Genomic DNA, 24,826 nt, shown 5'->3' on the forward strand with positions numbered 1-24,826 from the left:
TCTTTATTACATATTCATTTGACCACGTAGAAGATGGAAATGAATATAGAAGATGGAAAAGAAAAAGACAATCATTGTCCATCACAGCAAGTCTCAGCTCTCACTCATCCAAGATTATTCATGTGCTCAGTAGTGCCCACAGCATGCAGAATCATGCGTGCTCCTGGACTACAAAATGTGAAGGTATATATTCAGGATATTACTCAGAATCCTATCAGAAATCATTATTCTGTATCAGTGTAGAGTTAATTAATGGAAAAAGAAAAAAAAAAAAGCCTCTTTCAATTCTACTGCGATAACTGTCACACGCTTTCTGCACCTTTCATTTCTGGAGAAGCTTCCATTGTAAACCTGAATAAGTCACTTGACCAGAATTTTGGTCAGACAGCTAGCAAGAGTCTTAGTGCTTAACTATGGGAACCAAGTTTGGTTCCAGCAGTCTCAGCATTCAAGCTAAGAAAGAATCATGGCAGGTGCTAACCTCCAGCACCAGAACTGCTTTGGCCCAGCATACAGTTAGGAGGGTGCAGGCTGCCATTCTGATGTACGCTGTGTGATCACGGTGGCTGACTGGTTAGACTCCTCCCTTGCACTGTAGAGAATCATTTCACACCATTACTTCTTGACTTTCTGTTCCCACATGTCCTGTTTGGAGGCATCTCTCAGCTTCACTGAGGAGCACCTTATCTGTGCACAGTAGGAGATGAGTCTGTGTACCCAAATGCAACATCCTGTTTGCAGTGCAGCGATTCCAATAACCTTAAGTGTCATCATAATGCTCAACAGGAGTAACAGAACACCAATAACTCTGTCAATGTCTTTGTAGTCTCTCTGTTGTGTCCAAAAATACATCACAGTTTAGCAGCTTAGAAGAATACATATGTAATCAATGTTTTGCCAAATATGAATTTATTTACTCTGGTACAAAGTGACAAAACAAATGGAACAGGGAAGGAGTCAGCCAGTCTACAGAGCAGAAAAGAACAAGGGGGAAATGGGCATTAAACTGTGGGAAAATTCACCACGGACACTCACATTTAGGACTCAAAACACAGCTTCAGAGAAATGCAAGCAGAGTAGCTGCAAGGAGGAGTCACTCAGAATTGGGAGTGCCATTTGAGAACCGACAGTACTCAATGCTTGTGTAATCCTCAAGAGCAAGAGCACATCAAAGAGTTCCAGATGGAGGATGTGGGGGAGCAAACCAGTTAAGAACCGACCAGAATTCAGATTTCTGTTTGCTTTAATTGTAGCTGCCTATCTCCAGCCTCGATCTACAGGTTTAAACCTTTCCAAATAAAGCGTGCAGCAGCATGGTGATACAGGATAAGGCGAGTTGCTACCAAACTGATGAGCCCCACTTGCTATACCCAACAAATCCATAGACAGCAACACTTAAAACCAGCGCTGGGATACGAGTTCTGTTCAGGGATGTGAGGGGCTGAGAACTGCTATCAGATCCACTGCAACAGATCTGAATGGGTTGACAGTACCGAGGTACCTCTTCTTTTTTGAGGGGGGAGGGAAAGGAAAACACACTTCTCCCAGCCAACGTACCAAATGCCATCATGCAAGAAGTAGGTGACAGCCATGCCCACAGCATCCTAATTACAGCCCAGCTTCAGCTTATGAAAAACAATTAAGTTTCTCGTTCAAAGGAAAAAAAAAGAAACAACACCAAAACAACCTAAAATAGGTTGCAACCACATGCAGTTCTGCAATCACTTATATTCAGCCAAAGACAAAAAGCCATACACGATGCTCTGCAGGAAACAATCTGCAGCAGACGAACAGCTTTCTGCTCCAATATGACTATTCCTATGTGACCCTTTTTCTGCTGCAACTCAGACACTGGAGGCACTGCAATCACCACCAGTGTTGGAAGGGAAGCTGCTTCCATTACTGCAGGCATTTTCCCATATACCAGGAAGACCCTATTTGCAGTTGTGTTTATAAATACTGCAGCTGCTGGAGTATTTGAAGCAATGGCAGCAAAGCATCAGCATCCAGGACACACTCAAGCTGTCAGAAACCTCAGAGTAAGGCTGGTCTCAAGAGGCATTCTGCAGCTGTCACTTTGCCTCTTCCCAATCCCATGGTGGGGGGAAGCAAGTCTGCAATAAAGGGTGGGCTCTGCTTACACTCTGGTATGAAATGCAAACCTTGATGATTTAAGGCAAAAAACAACGCAACCAACCCCACAATTTGTCTCCTGATTGGAAGTTTGGAACAAAATAGCACATAAGAGACTGTCAGCACAACCTCACAGGCTGTGCATGCTCAGACTTTTCCAAGCGACCCAGAACAGACAGTGATCTTCAGTTTGCTTTTAACATTTTTGCTTCCAACCAAGATCACCTGTATCCCTACTGAAAGCCCTCATCAAAATGCATAAAAATAAAAAAAGGGCTGCTGAGATATGGAGGAAACAGTGCAGACTTTATAGGCTGCAGTTTCTCTCTGGAGCCACAGAAAATGGCAGATAAAAACAGCTCAGGGGAATAAAAACATAAACCTGAGGTCATCTGTCAGAAAATGCTGATGATCACTATTTAGGATGCTAGAAGCTAGGATGCAATGGAATACACATTCACCAAACAGTCCAAGAAGAGAGGAAACTAATTTGACTTACACAACCTACTTCCATTCACCTTTCCAAAATTTCTTTCCACTTCAATCCAAGGAATCCTTTGATTGAACAGCCTTCTAAAATGTGTGAAAAAATATCTGAACTGAATGAATTCCCTACCACAAAGGTAGCAGAGTCACAGTCATTGTCAGAATGGCCTTCAAGCATCCAGACTGCAATCACTTCCATGTAAAACAATCTACACAGCTACTGAAGCTGTCACAGGGGCAAGAGTGGGAGACTGCAAAGCAACAGCTCTCCCAGGCCTGATGCTAAAAGGGCATCCACCACTTGTCCTTCAAACGGCCTCTGAAGAACAGACTCCACGCAAAGATCCCAGGGAGACTTATTTTCGTATAACTCTGGTAAGCCAGCAGGCTCCTCCTCCAGCTGCTGTTAATCCATTACATTCATTCACTGAGGCAAGCACATACATCAAACACATTGTCATTTCTTTGATGTGCTGCTCTTTAGAAGGGGAACGGCAAGCAGATTAGATTCCTCCATGTAGTGATCTGACAGGGCCTGTAAACATCTTGTGCAAGGACTGCCGCATGCTGAGAGGAGGAGCAGCCTGACAATAGCTTCCAGACCTTCTTCAGACCCAATTAGCCAAGATGGATGCTGGAGACCTGGGGGAAATTCCAGTGGATTTAGAATACTTCCCCTCACGCACTTACAGCGGCTGAGCATTCCAGGAAAACGTCTCCACTTGGAAACTGGAAGGGAAGATTCAGCAGAAGTCACCAATTAGTTGACTGGTTACTAACCAGTCAACTGCGTCAGCGCACACTGGAAAACAGCACAGCCCACAGAATCTGAGTGTATGGCTGCAGATCCAGCTTGTCGTCACACTCACCATCTTTGCTGCTTTTTGAGTTCAGTCACAAGTCTACAAAGTCCACCCCAGCCTCTGAGCTCAGCTTCCACAGGGCAGAAGGGAACAGCTGAGCCTCACGAACTGAAGTTAGAATACTGTATACTTAGAATAGAGTGGTAGCTATAACCTTAAAAAAAGCACTATGCATATTAACTACTAGTGTTACAACAACCTGTAACAAATAAAACCTCCACCAATCTGGCAGCTCCTGAACTGCAACAGGCACTCCTCTCCTCCAAGAGGCACCAAGGATGTGGTAAGGTTCAAGAGAGGCCTTCAAATACCCAGAACACCTGGCCTTTGCTTCTCTCTTGCTTGTTTCTTTCTTCTACTAGAAAATAAAAATAATTATTTTCTGTCTGGCCATTTATATGCAGACTGTCCCTTTTGACTTAAGAGTAAATGCCAGACAGTAGATCTCACCATTAGTGAGAAGAATAAGACTCACTTGTACCACTTTAGACTACCTCAAGCATTTCCTCAAACTATTGTTTGGTGATACAAAATGCTGAGTAGAAAACCTGACATAAACCATTCCTACCCATCTGTTTCCCCCTTTGGATCTTTATTTCTGACACGTTACACTTCTTGTCGTAACCAAATGTGAGACAGCTCTTAACTGGATTGGGAAACTGACCTAAGGAAACCACTGTTTTTCAGCTGAATCCACCACATATCCCCACAAAGCTGCACAAATACTACGAGGAGAGTTAGGGAGAGTTAGATGGAAGTGCAGGAAATAAGCAGTAACTACTGTGGTGATGTTTCTGATGGACCCTGTGATCCCATCTCCCTCCCTCGGGCCAACACCAGGTCCTCATTTGATCTTCCTGTGGGGCAGTGCAGGAGCTAAGCTGACAGAAAACGAACAGCACATCACTGGGAGGTCCAAAGAATTACTTCTTTTACCCTGCAACAGCTCCAGAGCAACTCAAGCCACACAGTCCAACTGTACTACCTGACATACTGAGGTAAGGTTGGCCAGTTCAACTCCAGAACTCTGTTTCTTCAGTTATTTCACGAGCAGTTCAGAATAAGGGACTTTAAACTTCAGCTAAAGTTGTTCCTGCAGGTACACATTAGGCTAATGCCAACCAGTGCCATTTTGCCATTGGGTAACTGCTACAACTCAGTGTGCGTGGCAATCCATCACTTAGCATCCTCTAAGCCTCTGCTGAAAGGCTGAGCTTCACTGAAAGCAACTTCTTCATCCCCCTTCCTTTCCCAGTGACCACTCACTCTGCAGCTTTTCGAGCACTGCAGCCTCAGAGACATAAGAACACTGCAGACAGAAGGCCACCACCTCCTCAGATTGATCAATGTTTGAGCATTCTGAGAAATTAGCAAAAAATACTTCCTGCTTGCACAATACTGTAATACAGCATCTGTTCAGAGGAGCAAGAAATTAATAGGCAACAGAAGCAAGAAGTTCTCCAGTTACATTAGAAAAAGCCAAGAGCAACTGGCAGAAGGCAGGGAATGCAAGAGGAAGAACAAGACAGAAATACAGGTTCTCAAGTGCCACATTATCAAGAGAAAGGTAAATCCAACTACAATAGAAAAAAATAACCTAGATTTGGAAATTCTGTTTGGAATAGAATGGTTGCCACATCGTCCAAGCCACAAAAAAAAGAACTGTCTGTAGAGAAAAGTTTATTAGCTTGACATCTTGAAACAATACAGCATCTTTAAGTCAAAACTAAAGACAAAAGAAAGCACTCAATTAAAACTGGACTCAAACAGTAAGATTTCTAACTCATGTATATATTTCATAAATGTAAGACCAGATTTTCTTCCATTTAGATAGGATTTAATCAGTCTTCTGAAGGTTCCATGTTGCTTGCTGAGAGCTCCAGATTTCCTTGAAGATCTGCATGACAACAAGTCCCAAAAACAACAGCAACCTGCTTAAGAATCCCTTCTACCAGGTGAAGCAAGAGTGTGTTAATTTTGTTTTGTTTTTTACTTATTAAACTGCATTTATCTCAAATCATAAACTTTCTAACCTCCTCCCTTCCAATTCTCTTCCTCCATCCCACTGGGGACCGAAGGGAAGAGAGCCAGCAGCTGCTTACTTGGTGTTAAAGCAGAAAGCTCTGTAACTGCACCTACAGACTGTCACACAGACATCGATTCAAACACGCTTTTTTTTTTCACTGCATTGCTCACCTGGTCTTTGCAAAATGGTTCAGAAGTTCCCACAAGGTCTGCTGACAGAGAAAGGTATCTTGCAAACGGGAGCCATCATCTAACTGCAGTGCAATCCGAACCTACAGAAAAACATGCTGAATTATAAATACTGAATGCAAACCCTTTTCTTTGCAACTTTCTTCGCCATTTCAATCTCTAGAATCATTGCTATCCAAAAAAATGCAACTTCCTTCTAAGCACTTGCTGCTAGCGATTGCATTAGATACAAATGTTGATTCAAATATCTTCGAAGTTAATATCTGTAACAAATTATTCTGGTACAAATACTATAGTTTCAGTTCTCCAGCAAATAGATTCCCCTGGGTGATCCATTAGCACCGCAGCATCTTCTCACATCACTGAAAATTTAACATGACCACATGACCTCAGTTTGGAAAGATTTGCTGAAATGCAATTAACAGCTTTGCTTTCAGTGTCCAAGCTCACAGTGCACACAGTGCTGCCAGTAAATTACCATTAAAATAATCTGACATGAATCTCTCAGCTGCACAACCTGTAGTGCATTCTCACACAGTAAGAACGCACAGCATGACACCAGCTATTGTTACTACCTCTGTCTACAGAAACAGCAGGACAATAGATCTGATTCTGTCATCCAGACATCCACCAGCCCGACCAGCATCATTCTGCAAGGACTTCTCTGGACTCCAGACTTTGCTTCTCCATGAAATATTGTCAAGAACTCTAGAGGACATTCATTTGTTATGAAATGTTCTTACACAATGAATATTCCTGACTTTCCAATAACCCTACGGTGACAGTGAAAATTAGGAAAAAAAAAAAATGGAGCTCTTTTTAAAAATAAAATCTCCTTTTGAAACAGAGGATGGAAAAAAGAGAAGTCACACTGTTTTCCAAATATTGCAATGTTTGCACAGCTATGAGTTCACTGCAGTTGATCCTCACCACCACGTCTGCATATCTACTCAGAGTCAAAAAGAAATGACTCTGAAGGAAGCGTGTGTGCCAGCTAGAGCCAGAAGGTGCAGGCAGAGGGGAGAGAGAAGGAGCTCAAGCCAAAGCCTGGAGGAAGTGAAATGGAATACGGAGGACCTTTGGAACAAGCAATTGGAGGGAGCTGAACAGGAAAAAGTGAGAAGAGAAGCCAAAAGAGGAGACTTTGACAGAAGCATTCAACAGCACTGAAAGCAGCTGACGGGGTCACGGTTACAAGGGAGCTCTGCAGAGAACACGTTCAGTGCAAGAGGCAAATTCAGCCTTAGTCTCTGTACCACAGCCCAAGATCTGCTCCTCTCAATGCTCACTTTCCCAGCACTGCTCAGCTCATAACTGTTCTAACAGTGCAGTGAAAGGCAGTGGAAAAATATCAACTCTGGGGTAACAGATCTGTTTGTTAGGGGGTTCTGATTGGAACAATGTATCCCCATGAACTGAAACACTGACAGAGAAAGGATGCAAGAGTCCCAGATGACATGCATGCCACAAGAGCTGAAATGCTCTGTTTCACACTAGCTGAAACTGTACAGCAAGAAGCTCCATAGCTCTATTAAAAGAATTCCAATGGCTCGGACAGAACTGATGCAGCTGCACAAGTTGTGATACCCACACAGCACAAAGCTCTGTTGACTCAAGCACCAGCATGCAAAAAGCCTTCCCAAAGCCTAACAAATAACATCACTTGCACATTTACACATAGGAACAACAAGCATAGTTCAACATTGTCTTTCTTAAGTCACTGGAGACCAAACCAACTATTGCCAAGTCTAAAAGACAATCCATGCAACTTGCAACTCACAAAGGCTTCCTAACCACCAAATTTTAATGCACAATTTCAAGCTCTTAAATACTTGCACGTGGCATTAGACGAAAAAAAGGAACAGGTGTTTTCCAACCTGGAACGTGAACATCTACACTTATTAGCTCATGAAGCATCCTTTATAATCTACAGAAAACTTCTACTGGAAAATCAATAAAGGGCACTTCCAAAATGAATAAGCTGAGGAACAGCCTCAAGGAAAAGGCTTAGCAGCCAAACAATTACACCATATACTGCAATCTCTTTGGAAGAGTGTGTTTACCACCTGCTGCAGCTCCCACCAGGCCTGGCAGGACTGCTGATTTTGATCTGCTGGAGATGGGAATCACGGTGGCATCACCAACAACCAGCTAACAGAAAGCAATAGTTTCAGCCCACCATTAACACGACCTCCTGGTTTCTTCCATGCTGAAGACAAACCTGAGATTACCCCTCAGCTACAGACATCACCATTCTACCACAATCCGGCCCTGAAATACAGGCTGCCAGTTGCATCAGTCTCTTGGGCAACAGTTCAAAGCTAAGTATGTCAAGAAAGTCACAGTCAGTCAATTGGGAAAGTCTTTTAAAAATTCCCAGTCTCCATGTAAAATAGTTGAAGACTATTATACCAGGCACTGGTATCACAGAATCACAGAATGGCCAGGGTTGGAAGGGACCTCAAGGATCATGAATCTCCAACCCCCCTGCCACATGCAGGGCCACCAACCTCCACGTTTAATGCTAAACCAGGCTGCCCAGGGCCCCATCATCTCTAAGTTTACAGGCAGATAAGCAAAAGAACAATAACTTTATCAGCAGAACTGTGCTGAGTGTGCCCCCAGACCACCTGCCATCACAGGGAGAATTTGCTCAATAACCAAGGGCACAGAATCAGATTCACCCCAACATTGCCTTAACCAAGCTGTGTGATCAAGTTCACATCTCCACAGCCACCACGTTAGTACAGCATCAGTTCAATCCCTAGAACTGCCCAGTTGTTTTACATTTCCTACAGAACGTGACACTCTTTCTCAGTGGCAAGGAATTCTTTTGGACAACTGTATTTATTTCTACAAAGTATTTTCTTATATTGCCCACAAAACTATTTCTAGTGAAGTGTCTGCTCTTAGTTTATGGGACAGCAACTCTGTTCAGACTGCACCATATGCAAGCATGCTTGCTCTGCCTTCTCAACTCCTTCAAACACCAACAAGCACTCTATGAGAACTCTTAATCCTGTAGATTATTTTGTTGAAATACAACTAAACAACAATTTTAATTAGCTTTAACAACAATCAAAGTCTGCGAGCCCACCTTATAACCCTTCTCCCACAGTACACAGTTCTCAACCTTTCTGGTAGGCTCTGATGGGCTCCATCCATCTTCTTTAGATAAAACCGTTTTTCCCCTCAGTACAACGTCTCTCAAACAAGATTCAAAGCTCAGGCAGTCATCACTGTACCATTCTGACAGAACTGCTTTCATGTGGAAGAACTACTTCATGCCATCATAACTTTAACTGAAAATTGCAGCGTGTGCTCCCAGATTGTATTTTGGTTTTGCTCTGTCTTTTAAATGATGTCATTTTGAGCAGACAATTCTTTATCACAGAGTCAGAAAGGAAACGTCAGCACCAGAACAAAGCATATGGAAGTTTTAAAGCTAAACGTGAACGTTAGTGATATCCAAAGCTACAAAACACACCCACAGCAAACCAGAGTGGAGAGCCCAAACCTTCTAATAAAACAATGTTCAAATTTCAATGTATGCATGAGTTTATTGATGTGACAGCCAAAGTAATTACCTACAACAAAATACCACTATCACAATTTGGCAGGTAGACATTAAGAGATCAACAGATGTGAAGATTTACACAAAATCTGAGAAGCTCCTTATTAAGCACATCAGAAAAGAAAAGAAAAAAAAAAAAAAAAAAAAAAAGAGATGACTTTAAGCAATAGACAAATTTTCACTTCCAGACTGCTTAAATAAGATTTTACCACATAAAATGTTTATGCTCAGTAACACATATCCATTAAGTTGTGCCTCGAGCCGTTAGAATGACAAGCATAAAAAGATTTGTCTCCTGAAGATGACAATAACTCCTACAGAACAAAGCACCCATAAGCCCTCTGCCAGCAATAATAAATAAGGCCACTGCTAGACACAGCATGTCAGAGAAAGTGATAAAGCTGTGCGAATACACTGTGAATCCTGTTGAAAACTGAGATTTTAGTTGAAACACGGAGGCAAACTACAGTAACTGAAATAGAAACTGGGAAAGAGAACTAACTCAGCTTTTGAGCAAAGCCATCGGCAATCTTTAAGGTCATATATATTTAAGACTGCTAGGTTCTTCAGCTCTTCAAAAGAACCTTCCTACCCTCCATGACCATACGGACCGTAAGCGAAGACTTCCAGTTACCAAACTACTTTCCATCACACCTCCACTATTCTTTGGGTGGCCCTTCACTCGAGCTCTGCCCAAGCCTAAACACGCTCCTGCTCATTAGATCTGACAGGATCACATCCAGCAGGACTGAAAATAAAACAAATCAGGTCACTCTTTGTAATGAACATACCGTGTTTCCAATTCCCGCTCTATTACAAGAGACTGGCACCATCTCCAGCTTGGCATTGTTGGGCAGTCTGGCAAATCTCCACTGTAAAGTGAGATCCAACACACTTCTCTGAAACCTAAAGAAAAATACAACAGGTGAAGACATCAGGAACCATCACAGACCACTGTCACATCATTTTAGTGACCTAACATCCTCCATAGCCTCTGGGCAGGCTGTCAGCCATACAGTGTGATGACGCAGCATATCAAAAACTACGATTTGTAGAAGTCACAAATAAAATCCCCAATGCTCTGATGAGAGAAATGTCAGAGAAACATCAACCAAATCACACTGATCCAATGATAACAAGGCATGCTGCTGCCAGTCAGACTGGCAAACTGCTGGCTTTCTCACTGTAAAGGCAGGCAGTCAGAACAGCAGGCAACAGAGGGGTCCTGCAGTGAACTAGAGAAAGCACATGAGGGGGAGAAGCAGGGGCACGTTTTTATGGAAGGATTTCAGTATCTGCCTCAAAAGTGAATGGACTTTGACGCTGGAAAACACACTGAGATTAATGTGAAGAAAACAACTTTCTGGAGCATCACCAGAGCTGTGCTGTATGTGCTGCACTCTCTCCCCAGTGCTAACTGCGGGCCGCTTCCTGGTGCATCCCCACACAGCACCTCGCACTGCCGTGGCAACGAGTAAAACCAGATCGCGGCTCAGCGAGCAGCTCCGGGTTACGGCCTGCTCCATGCGGCCTTCCGGGCCGAGCGGGGCGGCGGCGAGAAGCCCTCGGGGCCGAGGGCGGCACGGAGAACAGCGCAGAGCCCGGAGCCGCGCGCGGGCCTCGACCCGGCCGGGAGCCGAAGCGGCGCTGCCGACCCCGCGCGGGGACTCACTTCAGGCCGTACTCGGCGGGACTGCCGCCCTGCTTCCTGCACACCTCCTCGAGGATCTGCGGAGAGAACGGAGATGTCGGGACCCGGTTCCGAGCGCGGCCCGCCCGCCGCGCACCGCCCCCAACCCGGACCCACCTGGAGCAGCACCGTGCCGGGCCCCACCCGCACCGTGACCCGCCGCCCGCTGGGGGCCAACACCGACACCGCGGCGGCCCCCCCGCCCGCCGCCGCCATCTTCCCTCCCGGGGAGGAGCCGCGCTGCGCCCGCCCCTCTCCGCCCCCCGGTACGAGCGGGGCCTGCGGCGGGCGGACGGCGCTTCCTCGGCCGAGAGGACGAGCTCGAAGGAGAAGCCAGGCAGCGCGTGGCTCCGGGCTCGGCCCCTCCTGTGCCCGGCGGCACCGCCGTCCCCGCGCTCCGCGGCTCCCCGTGCGACGGCGCGGAAAGGACGACGCTGCTCCCGAACCTCTGCTCTGCCGGCAGCGCTACGAGCTCGGCCGTTCGGTGAGATGTGTGACGGGAGGAGCGGAGCGAACCGGGATCCGTCACTGCGTGTGTCCTCAGAGCTTCCCTGCGCTCGCAGCACCGCCTCCGTGTGCTGAACGCGCTCCCGATGTCGGCTCCTCACGGTGCTTCGGTTGCTCCTATCTTGGCTAGGGTCAGCCGCTGGAATTGCTTTAGCTGAAGCTTTTTCCCGCTGTTACCATACAGCTCTGTTCTGCCTGGTTTATAAAAGAAAAAGGCCCTTTTAAGGAAGGGCTGTTAAAGATAACGCTCCTCTTAAGTGCAGCAAAGAAGAAATGAGGCAGTGGGAAGTGAATGATGCAGGTGTCCTGTGGCTGCTGAGCACAGCTCCCTAAATCCAGCACCAGGACTGTTCCATAGACTGACAGCAGTTCAGAATGTTGCAGCGTACAACATAATGTTTAAACTAATATTCAAAAATGTCTTTAATTCGTGATTTTTGTTCTTTCCGTCCTGTTGGGAAGGCCCATTGTCACACCATGCCTACAAATGGGGCAACAGATAGCACAACGTGCCTCTATGATAAGGGAGCAATCCAAGTATCAAACACAGATCAGGGCACCCTGCCCTTCCATTGGTGAATACCTTCGCAGAAGGTATGAAGAAACAATTAAAATGGCTGTGTTAATGACAGCTGCTGAGATAGAGCAACCATTAAGTTTTAAAAGATACATTTCGGTTTTCACAGAGCCTGAAAATAGTTTGTGAATGCAGGGTGGCTCTTATTTGATGTCTGAAAAAGGCAGCTGTTTCCTATTTTGCATCTGAAAGTGACACAACCCGTACAGAAAAGTTGTTCCTGTTAAAAAAGAAAAAAACCATGGATGTAATTTCAGCTGAAAATCTTCACGTTGCAGGAATAGAGATGGATCAAGCTTTTAATGGCAAGTCAGAGTCAGAAAGTTGCACAGAGGTTAAGAGTCATGTTACGTATCCTGAGCCGCTTCTAATCTTAAATGTTTATCTGAAATTAGAAGCACCAGGAGAGAAAGGAGGGGGAGGAAAATAAACCTGGAGCTCATTAAAGTGCAACAAAGAAAGAGGGACTCATTAGGGAACAGCTGAAAATATCTTTAACAATTCAGACTTCTGCCACTGTCAGGGCGAAGATGCCTGCAGTGCTACCAGGGAGCACAGCAAAAAACTGCTTTTCAGGAGTGATTACAGTGAAGAGAGTGTAGAAGAATCATAGAATGGCTTAGGTTAGAAGGATTCAAGGATATCAAGCTCCAACCTTCTGCCACCATCCTTCCCCACAGTCACCTTTCAGGCAGCCAGCAGTGCTTGGCATTAAAAACGTATTCCTGAAGTTGTGTATGTTTGCATTCAGTCTCACACAGCCACGTGGAATAATGCATAATTTTTATTTCTTGAAAACACACACACACAAAAAATACCCAACAACCTTTTTATTTTCTTTCAAATAGGTAAGAAATTAACTGTGAACATCTAGAAATACCTTGTAACCAAAATATCATGCAGAACAACAGTCTCTTATCCCAGTAAGGAGGATTTCTGTACAGCATTTCCTCCGGCTGAGTCCCGGGGCTCCCAGGACAGCATCACACAGAGCTCTGCACTGTAGGCATGGCCAGGATACACCATCCCACCAAGGCTCCTTTCTCCTTCCTACCACCGATGGTAGAAGAGATGGTGGTGAAGCAGTGGGACCTTGAGAAGTGGGATTTTAGCTGGTGGTGAGTGCTGTCTGGGGGGTGATTTGTATCTCCTCCACCATCACAGCTTTTTGTCACTTCAAGACTTAGGAAATGAGGTGAGGAACTTGAGCAGAGCTGTCTCATTTCTGTCTCATTTCCCATAGTACAACAAGGTCCAATGAGCTTCAATGTACTGAACTGTACTGGGACATACTGGAATGTATTACGTATGCCATTTCATTTGGAGGGGTACTAAATCAAAAAGCATCTCCCTTTATGTTACTCCCAATGGTTAAAAATCTCCTGGTGGCCTCCTACATGCCTTACTCCTACCAATAACAAATCCACACCTTCAGCTTGTGGTGCAGGTGTTTCACAGCTCTCACGGAGCCTCCTGCCATGCCAGACACAATCTGCTCAGCACGGGGTGGCTCGTATCAAAGGTGAAGCTCTCACGCTGACAAGCAGTACTCAGTAACTGAAATGTGTGTGCTTGGATGTTCCCCCAGACTCAATGTGTCACTGTACCAATAAACATCCACAAGGAAGCTCTTCCCTTACCCTGAGAGCCCCACGCTCTCCCAACAGCCCCTGCTCCTTGCGACAGAGGACATACGGGTGATGGAAGGATGAATAAGAGTGCTCTGAGAAAAGCCCTGAGTTACCTGAGCAAACAGCACAGCAGGAGGGAGCCAGGTATAGGCAGGACAGGCATTCGAACCTCTTTGCTTCACCTCTTTGGACAAAAGCCCAGAGATCTGCAACATGAACACACTCCCCTTTTTGCCCTAAGGCTCCCCAGTGTCTCCAGCAAGCATGGCAGCTGGTGCAGAGCCCAATTCCAGAGCTCCCCAAAGAGAGAGAACACAGAAACAGAACATGAGCCAGTCAGAGTGATGGGAGGCATCCTTTTCTCTCAGGAAGGAGGATGAGGCTCAGTGCTATTACCTGTCCCATTGCCTCGCAGCTACTGGGACATGAGCTCCTGGAGCTGCTTGCGCCAACCACGCCGGCGATCCTGGAGCACGGAGGCCTCACAGAGTGATGTGTTCCAGCAGCTCCCGGCTGCTGCCCAGCCCTGCAGCCCCACAAACCCCCACAGCGATGGGAATGGCGCTGCGTTAGGATGCAATGGTGCAGCACTGTGCTGGGCCCAAAAATGTATCAGGGTTGAGTGCAGGGCTACGTTCAGCTCAGCAGCTTTCCTGGCTTGAAGTACTGTTGGTACCATCGGGATTTGACTAAAAGAAAACATTTACAAAGAAAAATCAGACTGGGAACAGGGCAACTCAGCAAAGGCTGAGAGGTCATAAGAGTAACCAGACAAAGCGTGATGATCAGGTTGTGAAGGCACCTGCTTTGCTTGTAGGATGCTCAGTGCTGAGGACACACTTTAAAAGTCCAAGCAGGCTTAGGAAAAAATGAAGCTGCAGCAGATGAACAGCCTTAATTTGTGCCCAGCAAAAAAACCTCTCCACTTACTACTTCTGGATTCCACTGTTTTCACCTTTTTGATCCCAGACAGATTTCCTGATGAGGACAGCCTCAAGCCCTGCTCCTCCTGGGGCTGCTGAAGCACAGGAGCTGCCCTTTCTGGTCTCTAGAGACAGACATGCGCTAAGCGCAGCATTTTCTCTGCGTGTCCGTGGTTTGTAATGCTGAATTTTGAGATAATTACATTTTTGGGACATGCCTTGCTCTTATGGTTGACAGGCAGCCCACTAACAGATACTTAACATTGCCTTCTGACCAGATTTTTTTTTAAAATGTCACAACACTACAGAACAACCAGGGAGAACAGCCGGCAGATCCCCCGCCCCATCCAGGTAACTGCGGGGAGCGGCAGGAAAACTCCTGCGGAGTCTCGAGGCGGGAGGGCGGGGATGGAGCGATCCCCGCACCCTGCGGGCAACCCCCCAACGTCCCCTCCGAGCAGATCCGGGCCCCTCCGCTCCTCTTTGTTCCCCGGCTTGCAGCCGCCCGCTCCGGCCGCATACACGGAGCGGAGCGCCGTTCTCTCGAGAGAAACGACCGCCTCCCGCTCTTCCAGCGCTCCGCAGGTCGGGACCGGGCTCCGCTCGGGCCGGCACCGGGAGCGGCCGCGGCGGATGCGGGAACGCGGGCGGCTCGGGGACGGCTCCTCCCGCGGGCGGGGGGCGGGAAGAACCACATCGCGGGGCCGGGGCGGAGCCGCCGCCGGGTCGCGGGGGGCCGGGGGGCGCGGGCCGGGGGCGCCACGGCTGGGGCCGGCACGTGCGGGGCCTCGCTGCGCCGTCGGGGCCTCCGAGCGGCCCGGCCCCCGCACCCGGCCCTGCCCGAAGGGCCGCCCCGCGGGCGAGGAGGTCCGGAGGCGCCGCCGTCCGCGGTCCCGGCGCCGGCCCGAGGGGCGGCGATGGCGGCGCGGCGCGGGGGACGGCCCTGCGGAGCCGCGGCGGCTCGCCGTGCCGGTGCGGCGGGCGCGGCGCAGACCCCCCGCTCCCTCCGCCTCGCTCCGAGGGGGCGGAGGGCAGGGCAGGGCGGGGGCTGGCCGGCTGCTGCCCCACGCGGCGCCCGGGCTGGCGGCGCCCCCGGCGCGCTCCCCGCGCACTCCGTGCCCCTCTGTCATGCTCGCCGCCTGGGAGCGGGCGGCGGGCTCCTGCGCCGGCAGCCGCCCCGCCGAGCCCGCGCCGTCGGCGCTGCCCTCGCCGCCCGCCGCCGACCCCCGGCCCCACGGACGGCTCGGCGGGGCGCGGCGGAGCGCGGGCGGCGTCGCCCGGCACCGGGGGCTGGCGGCCGCCGCGGCGCGGGGCGGGTGGCGGCGGGCGGCGATGGGCACGGCGGCCGTGCACCTCCTGCTGCTGCTGGGGTTGCTGCACGCCGGACCCGGCGGCGAGGGCAGGAAGGGCTGGCGGCGGCGGGGCCCGGCGGCCCGCGAGCGCGGCGAGGCGGCGGCCGCGGCGGCGGCGGCGGCGCCGGCCGAGAGCTTCCCGCTGGACTTCACCGCCGTGGAGGGCAACATGGACAGCTTCATGGCGCAGGTCAAGAGCCTGGCGCAGTCGCTGTACCCCTGCTCGGCCCAGGCGCTGCCGCACGACCTGCGCCTGCACCTCCTGCACAACGCCTCGGTCACCTGCAACGACGGCAGCCCGGCCGGGTGAGTCCCCGCGCCGCGCCGCCCCCGCCGCCGTCCCGCGGTGCCCCGCAGCCCCCGGCTCGGAGAGCGCTCCCCGCCGCCCGGCCCCGGCGCGGCCCCGAGGGCTGTGGCGCCACCTCGCGGCCGCGCTCGGCCCGGCAGCGACAGGTGCAGCGCCTCCCGGGCGGCCGCGCCCGCAGCGTCTTGGCGCGCCCCGCGCCGCGGCTCCGCTCCCGCCGCCTCTCCTCGGCGCTGAGCAAATATTTTGCGTAGCGCCGACGCTCCGGCGGGGCGGGCATCAAAGCGCTGCGGTCGGGCGCAGCTCCCGCTAAGGCCGCGCCGCCTCCTGTTTGTTTGTCCGCAGCTACTACCTCAAAGAGTCGAAGGGCAGTCGGCGGTGGCTGCTGTTCCTGGAAGGTGAGCCTCCGGCGCCGCCTCGCCCGGGCGCGGCTCGGGGCGGCCCCGCGCTGGCCGCCTGCCCTCGGCTCCGGGCAGCCCGCGCCTGCGCGCGGGGGCGGCGCGGCGTGACCCGCGGTGCCCCGCAGGGGGCTGGTACTGCTTCAACAGGGAGAACTGCGACACGCGCTACGACACCATGCGGAGGCTGATGAGCTCCAAGGAGTGGCCGGCGACCAGAGTGGGTGAGCGTCGCCCGGCGCCGGGGCTGCTCCTTCCCGCGGGAGGCACCGCCTGGAGGCGCGGGCGAGCACGTGGGCGAGCTGCGTTACGGCTGTGGGCAGCGCTGCTCACGGATCTCCGGTCCGCGTCCCCCTCTTTATTGTAAATGCATCCCAGAGCCGCCGGGATCTTCTAAAGCTTGGTTTGGTCGTTTGTTTGGAAGCGCGTTTGTGCTTCTCTCAATACACCCCTTCCCTGCTCTGTCGCAGCGCCCGCCACAGTGCCGTGTGTATCAGTGCACATAAAAGCACCTTTGGCTTTTTTGATGTCACACATAAGCTGAACTGATACCCGAAGCTGCGGGACTTTGGGGCTGGCAGAGCATTGCCAGCCTCCCTTCGTTCTCACTGCACTCAGTCCATCCTCATCGCATCCCTCTACTGCTCCCATTTGCAGGTGCATGTGCTGTCGCTCACCCGAGGGCATTGGGTGTCTGGGGAAGTGCTTACTATGTGCCATGGGGCCTTTCTGTGCTGCAGGAGCTGTATGGATGGAGCTCTCTATGCAGGCTCCATCCCTAACACAAACCACGTCCTGTAGCTCACAGTGTCACTGAATGTTCCCTCTTTGTGTCCATCTGCAGGAACGGGGATCCTGTCGTCACAGCCGGAGGAGAACCCCCACTGGTGGAACGCCAACATGGTGTAAGGAGAGAGCGCTCGGGGAGATGGGTTCTGCTGTCACAGCAACTCCTCCTTTGGGGTAGCAGGAATGCTGCAGGGACAGGTTGAGGCTAACAGCCACATGAGGAAATTGCCCATTTCCTCATTAGATGCCATACACATCTAACTGAAGTTGTGCCGGCCTGGACTGGAAAACTACAAGTCTGCTCTGCAAGGAGCTGTGGGATGATGGAGGAGGACTTGGGGTAGCTGAGGGCCTTCTCAAATAGATGAAGTGGCAAATCCTGTGGCTGGCTGGTGGCGTGTTGTATGTCTGCCAGCTCAAGGGGAACATGGAATCACTTCTTTAGTTCAAAGAGGAGAAATGAGAAAGTTCCATTTATACATGTCAGTGTAGGAGGGAAAAGCAGAGGGATGTGAACGTGCATCCTGCAAGCTGTAGACAAATTGGGAAGGTAAAATCATTCCAGACTCAGCATTGCATGGCTGAGTGTCTTAGTTAGGTGTGACAGAACTGAAGCACAGTTTCACAGTGCAGGCATCACTGTGTCGGTGGGAGCTGAGGGCAACTTCACAGCCCTCTGCCCTGCCCAGCTGGCATAGTGCTTCAGTTAGATCAACAGAAGGCACGTTCTTTGTTGGTTTATCTCAGTAAAGCCACCAGTGTTAGGAGGAAATGGGCCTAAGTGTCCCATGGGTGTGCAGGAAGGTGTGGCTGGGGGCTGTGTGGATGAGAAGCCGTTCCCTTCTCCCCTCCCCAGGGTTCAATTTTCTTCAGTCGTGTGACCCCATCCTCACCCCGCAGGAACGCAGCGCTCACACAACTCTTTTTCAGATTCATCCCGTATTGCTCAAGTGATGTTTGGAGCGGTGCCTCTTCCAAGTCTGAGAAAAGTGAGTGTTGCTGACAGGCTGTTGCTGCCGCAGACGTTGCACTTTGAAGGCTATGGCCAGATTTCTGTGAAATGCACGAATGGGGAACAGGCTTTTCTCACTGAAGGGCAGGAAAGAATATCGAGCTACTTCCAGATAAAACATCCTGATCTCTTTAGCGCAGTCTGTTTTGACATAGTTCAGAGCCACTGCTTGCGGAGATGTTACTGATGCAGTAGGCAAGGATTAGAGGAACTGAATTCCTTTTGGATGACTCCCCGGCTTCCAGCACACAGCAAATTAAACGGTGCAGCTGAGGAACCATGGTTTGTTGCATGTGACTTTGGCTTTGCTGATGTGAGAGGCAAGTGAACTTAACTTCAAACTTGTCTCGGGGAGATATCTGTCCTTGGAAAGGAGCTGTTGTGTGTCACACTAAGAGCTATCTGCAGAATTCTTTGCAAATAGAATCACTGCTTTGCATACGTGCCCACTTTGCTGTCCTTTTGATAATGCCAGAACTCAGCATCTGCCTGGAGGAGTCCTCTCCAGATCGAGCTCAATTTCGCACGAGTGATCTGTTTCACCTTGTGTGGCTCTCAGTGCTCACTGAGTTAAGATATCACAAGAAGTAATACCTACAGAAGCAGTCTGCTTTGCTCTCATTTTCCTTCTTTTAGCTCACCAATTCCTGAGCACCGTGTAGGGAGGCCTTCTGGTGTTACCTTTCTGTTCACTGCTTATTCACTTCTTTCAGAAAAGTTTAACACTGGGGGAACATGCGGGTGGAGGGAAGAGGCCAGTGTCCAGATCTGTGATCCTTCTGTAACGCTCTTTTGCATTTGTGAAGAAGTGAAAGTCTTCCTGCTTCTGGGCAGGAAGCAGCTCTGCTGACACTGAGGTCTCTGTTTCAGACGAATACGCCTTCATGGGAGCGCTGATCATCCAGGAGGTCATCAAGGAGCTCGTGGGAAAAGGTCTTAGCACTGCGAAAGTGCTGCTGCTGGCAGGGAGCAGGTATGTGTCTGCAGGGCTTCCACAGCAGAAGGCTCTATGGGAAGAGTTCTCAGCAGCAAGCCCTACACCTGTTCTCCACGGGGTTGTCCAGTGGAGAAATGAAGTTGTTTAGAGCGTGGCTGCTGTGAGATGTCTGCTAGCAGCCGTGCCGTAGCTGTGCCTGCATCGTCACTGCAGCACTCAAATTGCTGTTGCAGTGCTGGAGGAACAGGAGTGCTGCTGAACGTGGATCGTGTGGCAGAGCAGCTGGAGGAGATGGGGTACCAAGGGATCCAGGTGCGTGGCTTAGCAGACTCTGGGTGGTTCCTGGATAACAAGCAGTACCGCAGAACTGACTGCATCGATACCATCACGTGTGCTCCAACAGAAGCCATCAGAAGGGGAATAAGGTACAGTCATGTGCTCTGAAGTGTGCTTTTTTGTTCTCCCTCTTGGTCTTCCTGCGTTCTGACACCTGAAGAGTATTTATTCTATAATGTCAGTGGTCTCTTCAGGGATATTATATTTAAAATGCAGACACGTGAAAGAAAACGTGCAGTTAGCTGCTCTAAAATGCATTGACTGTGCAGTGTAGCCAAGAAAGAGCTTTGCTTCTAGTAAGTTGGCACTTTAACCAGAACAGAGATAGACCAGCATATGGAAAGATCACTGGTAAGATGTTACTATGACATTCATTCTGCTGTTGCTTTGTCTTCCAGGTACTGGAATGGTATTGTTCCTGAACGCTGTAAGCTGCAGTTTAAAGAGGGAGAAGAATGGAATTGTTTTTTTGGATATAAGATTTACCCCACTCTTCGATGTAAGTATTGGAGGAGAGAGAGAAAATGGATTCTGGGGTTTTCCCTGCAGATAACCTACAGCATTCTTTGCCTTTTTTTTTCTTCTTCTTCTTTTTGTCTTCCCAGGTCCGGTCTTTGTTGTCCAGTGGCTGTTTGATGAGGCCCAGCTTACTGTGGACAATGTACACCTCACTGGCCAGCCTGTTCAGGAGGGGCAGTGGCTCTACATCCAGAATCTGGGTAGGGAGCTGAGGAACACCTTGAAGGACGTGACGTAAGTCTTTGAGTGAGAAAAAGCGACGTGTGTACTTCCAAGAAAAGCCCTTTATCCAGTATTCAGATAGCATTTATCTGATCTCTGCAGACACTGGTGTCGTACATTGATAACTATACTTAGTCTATGCTAAGAATCTTGACGTTTTCATTTCTGAATAAGCACACAGTAATTTCCAGGCTCACAGTTACCAGCTGTCCTTTACCATCGATAAGAACATGTTGGTGCTGGTTGGTTTTGTTTTTTACCAGCCTCCACAGTGAGGTCTGAGACCCCTTGCCATTGCACAGCCATCCACCCCACGGGGTTGTTTTGGAAAGTGTTGATCATAAAACACTGAGATGGTTCTTATTCCGTTGTCTCATCAACTATTAGTGTACTTTAGTTGCTGTATGCAACTTGCAGCAGATGCAGGATGGAACCCCTTTTCTTCTGGGTACTTTAGAGTCCAGCCAGGTTTTATGTCATGATAGTCATTGCTGTTCCAAACAATTTTGTCAGGGCAGCAAAAATTCCACCCTCTGCCTCGCTGCAAAGATTCTATTCAACAGGAGTTAACTGTCCTCCCAAGACCTAACCTGTGTTTCTGTTTCCTCCTTTAGTGCTAGCTTTGCTCCTGCCTGTTTGTCTCATGAGATCATTACACGCAAGTGAGTGGTTTTACAGCTTCTGTAAAAGGTCAACATGAGAACACCAAGGGAAATAACGGTTCTGATAGCCTGACCTCTCTGACACAACCTGTACGGTTTGTCTTTTCAGCCATTGGACGGACATCCAGGTGAAGGGGACATCATTACCCCGCGCCCTGCACTGCTGGGATCGGAGCCTACATGAGAGCAACAAAAATGGGAAGGCTCCTCTGAAAGGTTGCCCAATTCATCTGATTGACAGCTGTCCGTGGCCCCACTGCAACCCCTCGTGCCCCACTATCAGGGACCAGTTCACAGGGCAGGAGATGAACGTGATCCAGTTCCTCATGCACATGGGTTTTGACGTGCAGAAGATGGCACAGCAACAGGGCCTGGAGCCCAGTAAACTCCTGGGGATGCTCAGCAGTGGTAACTAGGAGGGGATCTTGCCAGGGGCAGAGAGATTAGATCAGGAGGAGACTCGGAGCCCTTCTCCCACACTCTCTAATCTTCCTTACGCTCATGCAGGCTGGTGCACGCTCACCCCCACGCAGGCTGAAACCTGCACACCCCCATTTGCTCCCACACTCTTGCACACTTTGGATGTGTTAAGAAAAAGAAAAAAAAAAGCAATTTCTTGCTCACACTGTTTGACTGGAACGTGTTACCTCCAAGCTCCAGGGCTCGGTCTTGGCCATTCACATCCTCTTCTGTGTTACACAAGGCAATCTGACACAGCGAGTAGAGAAGCCATAAACATAGCACGATGAGAACCTTCCCCAGATCTAGGACTTTCTCCCTTGCCATGAATTTGACATCATAGACTCGTACAAGTGGTGAAAAAAGCAAGCACTGGATTTCTTTTGTCCAACTAGAAGTGAAGAAATGATTACATGACTTCCTGGAGGCCAGCATCTCATCATGTATCGCAGTGCACAAACCAAGGACACGTGCTAGGGATGGACACTCTTGTAATCAACTTACTTTTGTCTTATTTTATAAAATGACTTTTTTATTACTTTTTTAAAACTAAGCAAGAAATATAAATGATATTGTTTTGTAACATATTTTTTTTTAAATAACGAAGAAACCTCTTGCTACTTTGGCAATGTGGACATATTTATTTTAATATGTAAAATGCTATTTATAAGAGCTGACCAGAGAACCATTCATATGTCTTTGTAAAGTTGTATATGCTGCTCATTTGGATGGGATTTCCTTACGATCACTGTGCCTGGCGGTGGGCTGAGAGTGGTGTTGTCATTTTATAATAACGAGACTCTGGTGTTCCCCTTGCAGTTTGCTTTGTCGTTCCCTCTAAAGAAGATTGTAGTGTATGAAGATGCAGATTTTCACCCAGCAGCTGCTGTTTGCATCCTTACACGGCATTTTCAGCTTGAGGATTGTGATATATCAGCTATTCCGGGGCATTGCATTTTAAGATATGTTTTTATAGCAGTTAAGAAAGGTTTGGTTCAAGCGGGCCTGTCTCGAAAGGCAAAGTGTTTCCAACATAAAAGCACAAGACAAGAAACAACGTATTTCCATTTGTGAACACACCTTCCTCTTTGAAATGGGGTGAGAGCAGGGGAGGGATCAGAAGCGTGGCTGAAGCTGGAGGCAGCACGAGGCCGTTCCTCAGAGCAGGAAGAAGCTCATGCAAAAGCTTCCCTCGGTGCTGGGTCAGCGCAGACAAAGCTGTGCGCAGAGCACAACTGCCATCCTTCCTGCAGAGGTCCTTAACTTTCACTTGCACTGTGGTAATGGTTGCACAATGCATAAGCAACAGAACTTTAGGGCCTAACGTTAGAAAAATTCCACGTGCTTTCAAGAGAGAGCTTCCCAGGTTAAAGGCAGTGCTGCCTACGAGCTCCCAGCCGTTCCCTTACTCTGTGCACTGCAGCAGACACTCAGGCAGCACCGTGCTGGGGAGCAGTGCTGCTGTGCGAGATGGGGCCTGATGCACAGCTCAGCTGAATGCTAAGGAGAAAATGAACGGTGCTCCCAGCAGAGCTGAAATGCCAGAAAGCTATCAGTGCAGTTTCCGTATTATTTGTGTAGGAATTACTAACATTTTGCATGCTTTAATAACGGATGTAACATTGTTCTGACTATTCGTGGCGCTAAACTGAGAGGCTTCTTCAGTACAGGGAATGTTTGAAAGCATGCAGAAAGCAGGATTCCTTTGAGGGCTGGAGTTGCTGAGGGTCGATCAGTGCAGAGCTCTGGTAGCTGAGCAGCAGCCAGAACTGCTGCCATGCACTTGTTCTTCTCTTGGGAGCATCGAGGGAAGCTGCTGCATCTGTCAGTTGCTCTCGAATGGTTGTACACAGGCTGATGCATTTTGATGGCAAGTGCCTGCTCTGTGTCCAGCCATGCTTCTGCCAGGAAACGTATAAATGCCAATGTTCAACTCTGCAATATTTTCCACAGAGCTGGTTGCCTGTATTTCTAAAACATGAATCCAAAGGCTAATTTCTAAAAGGCAAGGAATGTTCACGGGGGTTGTATGACATCTATTTTTTTTCTTTCAAACAGGAAAAAATTCCCTGGAAGTCAGCAATCTCTAGTTTAGTGTGGCTCTGCAACAGTATTTTGAAAGATATAACAGAGCAGAAGCCCTCAGAAATACTGTTAAGGGAGGAATTTAGCTAATTTATTAGAAAAAATTATATGATGTGGTTGCCAGCAGTATCTGGTAACCAGAATCTGTAACCCAGAGGGTGATTTCCAGCTCTATATTTCTTCTTGTACTTGTGCAATAAATATAATTTTCCCAAGCCTTTGTGAAGCTGACACTTCTAAATTCACCACCAGTGATATTTGCTACATGGAAGCCAACAGCAAGAGGGGTGAGACTGGAAGAATTCCATACCATGTGTTTGTACACTCAGATCTCATGACTAGATGAGATGCTTTCTATTAGAAACTCATCACTGAAAAATTGTCCCCAATAGGATCATGTGATTGAGCTAAAATTAAAATGCAATTAAGAAATCAAAAGCTGACAGTGGATGTAAGTATGTGCACTGCATGGCTGCAGTTCCAGACTCAGCATAGCCAGCATGGTGCAGCTGCAGCCAAATGCTTCGATGGGAAGGCGTGGGGAGAAAGGGCCTGGAGGAGCTCTGGTTGTGACTCAAGAAGAAAAATGATGAGCGTGAATTCAGCTGCGTTTGCATGCAACAGAACGCTGCTTATGGAGTGATGCTATGATAGCTGTACCTTGTAACAGCCCTCAGCTTACAGGACGTGCCACAGAACAGAGCAGCACTCAGCGATGAACCATGGAATCACAGGATGGTTGGAGCTGGAAGGGGACCTAAAGGCCATCTGGTGCCACCCCTGCCCTGAGCAGGGACACCCACAGCTCCATCAGTGCTCACAGCCCATCCCTGCCCTTGGCTGTCTGCAGGGATGGGGCACCACCGCCTCTCTGGGCAACCTGTGCCACTGCCTCACTGCTTGTAGTGTAAAAACTTCTTCCTAATATCCAGTCTAAATCTTTCAGTCTGAAACCATTTCCCCTGTCCTACCCAACAGACCCATTAAAGAGTCTGTCCCCATCTTACAGCCCCTTTAGACTCCTATGCCTGGAAAAGGCCCTGTTGGAGGAGAAGGATTAACATCACAGAGTTAGGAGGGGCAGAGATCAATGACAGCGAATCTCCCATGCAGCCCCTCAGCCCCTGGACTGCATTTCCTGTTTGTTGTGATG

General features: G+C 49.1%; 2 protein-coding genes and 1 long non-coding RNA gene across 4 annotated transcripts in view; 1 reads left to right on the top strand and 2 right to left on the bottom strand.

Moving 5' to 3' along the window:
* Positions 1–11,192, bottom strand: part of ASPSCR1 (ASPSCR1 tether for SLC2A4, UBX domain containing) — a 35,985-nt gene extending 24,793 nt beyond the window's left edge. Inside the window, exons 1-4 of one of the 2 annotated variants that reach the window (XM_052688207.1) lie at positions 11,078–11,192; positions 10,943–10,998; positions 10,062–10,176; positions 5,679–5,779 (exon numbers count right to left, since the gene is read on the bottom strand). In XM_052688207.1, coding sequence (XP_052544167.1) covers positions 5,679–5,779; positions 10,062–10,176; positions 10,943–10,998; positions 11,078–11,176 — 371 coding nt within the window. In that variant the 5' untranslated portion in view covers positions 11,177–11,192. The remainder of the gene's footprint in view (positions 1–5,678; positions 5,780–10,061; positions 10,177–10,942; positions 10,999–11,077) is intronic. The other variant, XM_052688208.1, reaches the window with a different exon arrangement.
* A 1,667-nt stretch (positions 11,193–12,859) lies between these two features.
* LOC128083205 (uncharacterized) lies at positions 12,860–15,323 on the bottom strand. The gene is made up of 2 exons (XR_008207994.1): positions 14,072–15,323; positions 12,860–13,881 (listed from the first exon to the last, which is right to left on the bottom strand). It is a non-coding gene; the product is annotated as an uncharacterized LOC128083205 (long non-coding RNA).
* A 592-nt stretch (positions 15,324–15,915) lies between these two features.
* On the top strand, positions 15,916–22,645 carry NOTUM (notum, palmitoleoyl-protein carboxylesterase). The gene is made up of 11 exons (XM_052688206.1): positions 15,916–16,256; positions 16,600–16,652; positions 16,781–16,876; positions 17,497–17,557; positions 18,372–18,430; positions 19,324–19,426; positions 19,624–19,815; positions 20,125–20,225; positions 20,332–20,479; positions 21,082–21,129; positions 21,239–22,645. Exons 1-11 carry the CDS (start codon positions 15,931–15,933, stop codon positions 21,543–21,545), a joined length of 1,494 nt encoding a protein of 497 aa, XP_052544166.1. The 5' UTR covers positions 15,916–15,930; the 3' UTR covers positions 21,546–22,645.
* Positions 22,646–24,826: the final 2,181 nt, after the last annotated feature.

The sequence above is a fragment of the Tympanuchus pallidicinctus genome, unplaced genomic scaffold, assembly GCF_026119805.1.
Source record: "Tympanuchus pallidicinctus isolate F22 unplaced genomic scaffold, pur_lepc_1.0 scaffold23, whole genome shotgun sequence".
Classification (NCBI taxonomy): domain Eukaryota; kingdom Metazoa; phylum Chordata; class Aves; order Galliformes; family Phasianidae; genus Tympanuchus; species Tympanuchus pallidicinctus.

Excerpts from the sequence above, each read along its gene's own strand:
- NOTUM (XM_052688206.1), top strand. The coding sequence starts at position 15,931 with ATGGGCACGGCGGCCGTGCACCTCCTGCTGCTGCTGGGGTTGCTGCAC. Across the intron at positions 19,816-20,124 it reads GCCATCAGAAGGGGAATAAG|GTACTGGAATGGTATTGTTC; the intron begins GTACAGTCATGT and ends TTTGTCTTCCAG. Across the intron at positions 20,480-21,081 it reads AACACCTTGAAGGACGTGAC|TGCTAGCTTTGCTCCTGCCT; the intron begins GTAAGTCTTTGA and ends TTCCTCCTTTAG.